At 50.7% G+C, this 7,417-nt stretch overlaps 1 protein-coding gene and 1 long non-coding RNA gene across 2 annotated transcripts in view; both read left to right on the plus strand.

Annotated features, from left to right (window-relative positions):
- LOC106805272 lies at positions 1-2,362 on the plus strand. The gene is made up of 3 exons (XR_001393411.1): positions 1-11; positions 504-659; positions 2,293-2,362. It is a non-coding gene; the product is annotated as an uncharacterized LOC106805272 (long non-coding RNA).
- Positions 1-7,417, plus strand: part of LOC106805247 (protein Skeletor, isoforms B/C-like) — a 17,779-nt gene that overhangs the window by 454 nt on the left and 9,908 nt on the right. Inside the window, exons 2-3 of the mRNA XM_014806777.1 lie at positions 6,328-6,453; positions 7,058-7,177. Of these exons, the coding sequence (XP_014662263.1) occupies positions 7,075-7,177 (103 nt within the window). The 5' untranslated portion in view covers positions 6,328-6,453; positions 7,058-7,074. The remainder of the gene's footprint in view (positions 1-6,327; positions 6,454-7,057; positions 7,178-7,417) is intronic.

Raw genomic sequence — 7,417 nt, forward strand, 5'->3', positions numbered from 1 at the left:
TCATTGCCTGGGTACGTACACTGTGCGTTACATAGATCTACCCCTACGCACACTTCCGCAGTCGCTGAAGCGGGTGTTGTAGCGCGCATTGGTTTACGTCCGTCACGCTGCCAGAACCTGCGCCTCTGATCATCGTCATCGTCGTCGTCGTGCGTCGGTCGTCGTCGTCGTCATCATCATCATTATATCGTCGTCAATCGTTCATTAGCACAGCAGTAGGAGAAGCAGTATTTTGCCGGTTTCACGCAGCGAGCAGTCATCTGCTGTATAGTCATCATCACTCGCGTAATCATTCATCGTCATCATCAATCTGTCGTCACCCACCACACCACCACGCCAGTCATCATCATCATCATCATCATCGGTCCAGCACACACACGTCATAATCATCATCATCAGCTTCTCTCCTCATACATCATCACCCGCCATCACGCTCCGTCGTCGTCGTTACGTCGGTCGTCGTCGTCGTCGTCGTTGTCTGAGCCCCCGCTTCGCATCCACAGGTGGGCAGCCAGCGCACGCCCAGCAGCCCTACATGGGAAGCTTTCTCGGTAGGTTTCCTCATCCGATGACATAGCAACGAGGTTTCAGGGCGACGTGTACGCGCTCAACACGAGAACACTGCTCATCAAGGGCTTTAGCTACGACGGCCAGCGCCGGTAAGCAATGACTCCCGGTAATCACGTCGCCAGGCGCGGTGATGTTTTGAGAGCAATAGGAGCGATGTGTTTAGTTCACGCTTGTTCTCTCTCTCTCTTCTCTCTCTCTCTCTCTCTCGTCTCTGCGCTCTCTCTCTCGTCCACTCCTTGCCCTCCGCCCGCCCCCTCTCTCTCTCTCCTCTCTCCTCTCTCCTCCACTCTTGCCCTCTCTCTCTCTCTTCTCGCGCACCTCATTTCTCTCTCACTCTCTCTCTCTCTCGGCGGCACTCCTCTTTCTCTCTCAGCTCTCTCTCTCCTCTCTTTCTCCCCTCCCTGTCCCTCTCGCCTCTCTCTCTCTCTCTCTCGCAACTTCTCTTTCTTCTCCACTCTCTCGTCACCTCTCTCTCGCCTCTCTCTGCTCTCTCTCGTCGCACTCGTCTTTCTCTCTTCCTCTTCTCTCTCCCTCTCTCCTCTTTCTCGTCTTTCTCTCTCTCTACTCTCTCGTTCTCTTCTTCTCTCTACACACAGGTTATTTCTCGTCGCGGTTGTCTTGATTCGCTCTCACGCTTTTCTTACTCGCTGTCTTCTCTCGCCTGTATCTTCGCGTCACCAATATCTCTCTGTGATCGATTGCCTTGTCTCTCGTTCATCTCGCGCTCTATTCTCGTTTGGCTTTTGTTCTCGTTCGCTCGCGCGTGTCTAACCATGTACACGCCGCACACGCACAGCACACCGGCCATCACGCACACGCACACGCAACCCACGCGCACGCAGCGACGCCACCCGACGCACACGCACACACACTACACCACACGCACACGCACACGCACACGCACAGACACACGCACTACACACACACACATAACGCACACGCCACACACACACAGGAGGCGACAAACAACACACACATACTACGATCAGCGCGGCCCACGCAACGCCACACCGCACACACGCACACGCACACACACACACGCCAACACCACAACACAACACACATACACGCACGCGCACAAGCACAGCACACGCCACGCGCACAACGCACACGGCACACACGCACGCACAGACACACCACCGCACACACACACACGCGCGCGCACGCCACGCCAGCGCACACACACCCACACACACACGACATACACGCACGCGCTCGACCACACAACACATACCACGCACGCCGCTCACGCACGCACACTACGCACACGACCCACACCACACACACACACGACATACGCGCACGCGCCACGCACCACGCACACACGCACACGCCACAGACACAGCACACACATCAGCACACAGACGCGCGCGCACGCACCTGCCGCAACACACACATGAACACAACACACACGACAACCACACACACACACACACACAAAACAACCAAAACCCACACACACAGTATTTTTGCATTGCTTCTAGCATCTCCACGGCGGCGCCTGGGTTCTCATGTCTGGACATTTATTATAAGCAAAATTAGTCAATCGCATGAGCTTTTGAAAACTCGAACTTCTACTTCGCTACATTGCATGTAAATTTCTTTCACCTATTAGGTTGATATAGTAAAATTCACAGCTACGAAAAGTAGTGGACGCCTGTTATCTGCAGAAATTCTCATTTCCATTAGGATCAAACAGTATTCCAATGCTGTTGTCCGCAGACGCGTTCTTCTGGGCGGGATCACAAGGTTCGGTTCCTACAACGGAGGTTTCGTCGTTCCTGACGAGAGCGCAGGTAGGTGCTCATCAGGCACCGGACAGCAACACAGTACATGTAACACAGCTAGCAGTGGCTTCTTATACCTTTTTTACTCCGCCACGGAGTGGGAGTGGAGTAATGTAATCGCGTCTCGTAGTGTGTGTGGTGTGTGTGTGCTGTGTGTGGTGTCGTGTGTGTTTGTGTGTCCAGTCCCGCGGCGCCGTATCGATAGCGCGTCGACGTCAGCGAGCGGGCGGCGCGTCGATAGCGGCGTTCGAGTCAGTGAGCGCGAGTCCAGCAGCAGCGAGTGAGTCAGCAGCAACCACCAGCGAGGTCGGCGAAGTCAGCAGCGCCACAGCGAGCGAGTGATCAGTGCAGCAAGCGAAGTCAGTCAGGCAGCAGCCAGCAGCGCAGCGGCGAGGCCAGCTCGCGTAACACATACATGTTACACTGATGGCTGGCGAGGTATGCACTCTCACGTGAGTGCCCTGCTGTCTAGATGAGTCATGGGACCTGAGAATCTCGTGAACACTAAGGACCCTCCCAGAGAAATAGCACATAAGACATATAACGCTCATCTTTTTTGCGCTGGTGTCACGGACCCCTGAGACCCAGTCCACGCGACCCCAAAGGGGTCAGATGGACACAGATTAGAAACCCTGCCAGTAAGAGCATAGAGATCTTTCAACAGCACCTGCCTGACATGCGGAGCGGCATAATCATGGTAGGAGCATGGTTTGAGATGGTGGTCTAGCGGTGAGAGCGCGGCGGTGCCGGACTGTTGGATGTGTCTGCACGATCGGTTTGGAATGGATTGGGTGTGCAGAATTGATTGTGTGTGGGTTCGATGATGTTTGTTGAACGCTGTGTAGATGGACGGGTTTGATGGATGCTGTGTTGATGCTATGGTGTGTGGATTTGCTGATTACTGGTATGTGGATAGGATTGGTGTTTAGCATGGATGGATGATGGACAGATGGTGTTGTGAATTACTGCGTCATATGCCATGGACAGTAATGGAGATACGTATGGTGCCATTGCCAGCGCAACGAATAAAGGCCCAAATAATCACATGATGACATCTGTGGTGTTTTATGATGATGGCGCATGTAGGGAATGCCATTATCTAAACAGAGTAGATAATAGGGCGATATGTACTTATCATTAATTAATCATTTATTATATCATCTATCATTATCATATCACTATTATATGCATTTCATCATTCATCAATATATAGTATGCCGCTATTATCTACTCCTGTCTAGTATAACAAACGATCCTCTAGCGCGCACTCATTGCTGCCGCCATCTGGCGTTGTGATGTAAATATACTCAGCGACCGGATAAGCGCCGCGCTTTAGGGTAGGGCGAGGACGCATTCCTCCGTTGGACAATGAACTGACATTTATATACTATATATATATATAATTATATATATTGTGTGTGTGTGTGTGCTGTGTGTGTGTGTGTGTGTGTGTGTGTGTGTGTGTGTGTGTGTGTGTGTGGTGGTGCTGTGTGTGCCCGACGCGTGGATATAGTATATTAGTAAAGTGTGCTGGCGTACCTGTGGCGTGATGTGAGTGAGTGAGGTGTGTATGTGGTGTGTGTGTGCGCGGCGTGTGTGTATAGTGTGTGTGCGCGGTGTGTGGCTGTATGTGTCGTCGTGCGCGCGGTGTTTGTATGTATGTTGTATAAGGCCTATTATGTAGTGTAATGCTTATGTATGTATAGTATCGTTATGATCTAATATAGTCGTGTGTCACCATGTACCACACCGCCTTCCATCTCGCAGGTTCCGACACACCCTGCCCGCCTTAACCACTGATCCGACAGACGTATCATGCCTGACTCTACCCGGCATCGTCTGCGCATCTGACGAACTCAGCTGTTCGGAATCTTGGGTGTCGCACAGACCAAGTACCGCCTTTCGTCCTTCCTGTCCACCCCGCGTTCCGCACACGGGACAGTTTGATATCCGTGACAAGTTACAGGTACTTGTTTCAACTGGCAACTAGCACTGACATCCAGGACGATAGCAAGGCTCCTGCGCTTTAAAAGCTCACTAGGCTATGTGGTGTATTGTGTGTGGGGTTGTGTGTGTGGTACTGGGGGTGTGGGTTGTTGGCCTTACTGCCCCAACGCTTCCAACACCATGTATCCATATCATGTCGCGTGCACAGGTCTAAATGAAGTACACGCTCAGAAGTACAACGCACCAAGTGGTCAAACTGAGGAGTAGGATCATCTCACCCTTTAGAAATGAAGGTGCAACATTAGAATTCTAGACTAACGGTCGCATGTCAACACAGTAGTTTTCACTATCGCACACGAAGAACCAGGCATACTTAGTTCTGCTATGATGCAGATCTTAATTGTCTATGTTTATATATGATACAGAAAGATATATATTGCCAGATGGATATCGTAGCCTGCCGATAAGTGCGTAATCATACCATCACCGGCAACCGTGCTTGCATACTCCGCTGGCAGCCGATCAGACGTCGACGGGTGGACGTCATCAATACGAGACCAAGAAGACGCATCCTCTTGCAACAGTTCGTTACGATGCCAAGGTCCAGGTTACAGGCCCCCTTGGCGGCTTAACGAGATCGTATCGATCATTCAGTAATCGATAATAGATAACGCAAATGTCGTCCATTTACACTAGCAAAGACGCCTGAACGTCGGCTGCTAACGTGTTTTTCAATATTCAATTGTTCAAGTTATCAATATGCGTAGTGTAATCGGTGGGGGGGTGGGGAGGGGGGTGGGGTAGTTTCTCGTTGGCATTCATTTCTAGACGGTTCTTCTCGTCGGTAACGGCTTCGGCCGTCTCCTTCCGTACAGGTCCGGATGAAAACGGCAGGTAGAGTGAAAGGCTTGCTTCACGCGGCTAAGACACTGCTGACCTACGATCAGCAAGAAAGGACGAGTTACGAGACTATATTATACTTATCTATTTATATATCTATTATAATTATCATCTATATATCATCATCTTTTGTTACCCAGCAAATATTGAACTGCTGGATCGCGCTCTTTCTTTCTTTCTCGCTCTCTTCTCTCTCTCTTTCTCTCTCGTCATTCTCTCTCTCTGTCTCTCGTCTCTCGTCCCTCTTCTCTCTCTCTCTGTCATGCTCTCGCGCGAGCGCACTCTCTCTCCTCTCTTTCCTTCCTCTCTCTTTCTCTCTCTCTCTCTCTCTCTCTACTTACGTAAAGCCAATGCGTTAATTAGGACGTGAAGACCAGATAGCCACACGGCGGCTGCAATCGGCCCGCGGCATTCATTATTAAATTAGAAAACGAATGATTTTTATTCGGAGAGTTAGAATTTTATTAGAAAATTTCAAAGATGTGATTACTCGTCTGCTCCAGCCTGACGAAACTGCACGCCTACACGGGCCAGAACATCACGCTGACGCTTCCCGATCCACTTACGAATATCTCTTGATTCGCACTACATCGTATAATAACCTGCATCGCATATACACGGAGGACTTGGACACGTCGTCATCCCCCCCACGTCAAAGTACGCGGCATCGTACCATCGTCATTGTATGCTACCAGCTTCACCACGCAGTAGCCAGTAACCATCGTCACTGGTGAGCCGGCGTCATACCGGTATGTAGAGCCAGCGTCATAACCATGCGTCACTGGTAGATTAAAGCCGGGCGTCATAGATACAGGCGTCGTCCATTGTTAAGTACCAGCGCGTCATAGCCATCGTGCATCTGTATCAACCCTTCGCCCCCCCCCACACACTCACACGCACACGCACACATGTGCACGAAGTCTCACGCTATGACGCACGAACGCACGGTCGCTGTCACGCAAGCACGCTCGCAAACAAACACGGACAGTACGTCGGATGTGAAACTGCGTAGTAGCTTAATTTAGTTTGCACGCAATTACGCCACACGACGTTGCACTAATATTCCTGCGATGTGCGTCACACGATTTAATATGCGCAACCTTATAAGTGCACGTCTTCGCATAGTGCTCGGGCAGTGCCGGTGCCTGCCCAGATGACAGGGTCGGCGGAAGTGATGACGTCAGCGCCATCTCTGGAGCGATTGAGAATGGCATTACGACGATAACCTTTGCGCGTCCTGCGCAAACCGGTATGATCTTAGTCAATACAACTCTTTCCTCCCTCCCTCTCTCTCTCTCTCCGCCTCTCCTTCTCTCCGCCTCTTCTTCTCTCCGTCCCCCTCTCTTTTCTTTCTTTCTCTCTCTCTCTCACTATCTCTTTCTATTTGTCTCACCGTCATGTTCGTACCCTTCTCTCTCTCTCTCTCTCCATCTCCGCTTCTATTTTTCTTACCCTTTTATCTTGCAATAATTTTAAGACTATTTGATTTAAACTAATAGTTCCTCCAAATCGGGTCACATAAAAGAGTGCGATTATTAACATATTCGGCATGTACCTAACAACAAATTACGATCATAGTCCCGACAGCGCGCTTGTGCCCGTAAACGCCTCCAATCTTCGACGTTCCTCGTTAAGCCGGGCTTATGTCGGTCTTGCGACGCGATGCGATTGCCTTGCGACTGATTTTTTGCGATTTTCTGCAACTGGTTGCAAGTCGCAGCGACGATCGCGTCGCAGAGAAAGTTTGACCTAAGCACCCCTGCGACTGCCAGCGACTGTTTGCGACTGGAAAATTGTCAGTCGCAACGCGATCGCAGCGAGTCGCACATGTTCTACTCTTTACGTTCGTTCAGGTGATCAGCTAGATCGGATGTACCACACGCTGGTTAGCGACAGAGGTCAGTACATCGTGTGGGGCGTCGGACCCATCAACGCCGACGGTGTCGTCGCCAAGCACAGCAAACGCACGCAAGGTACAGGGAGGTCTCCTCGCATTTACCGTGTTGCATGCGAATGGCGTTCGTTTTTACCCCGAGCGCAATATTTGGTCGCGGGACACTCTCTCACCTACCGCCAGTCCTGATTGCCTACTAACATGTAGATGTAGGATGTATTTAGTTACTATACCTCCACTAACATGTATATGTAGGAAGTGTTCAGTTACTATACCTCTACTAACGTTATATATAGAAAGTATATAGTTACTATACCTC

Source organism: Priapulus caudatus, unplaced genomic scaffold, assembly GCF_000485595.1.
Source record: "Priapulus caudatus unplaced genomic scaffold, Priapulus_caudatus-5.0.1 Scaffold107, whole genome shotgun sequence".
Lineage (NCBI taxonomy): Eukaryota > Metazoa > Priapulida > Priapulimorpha > Priapulimorphida > Priapulidae > Priapulus > Priapulus caudatus.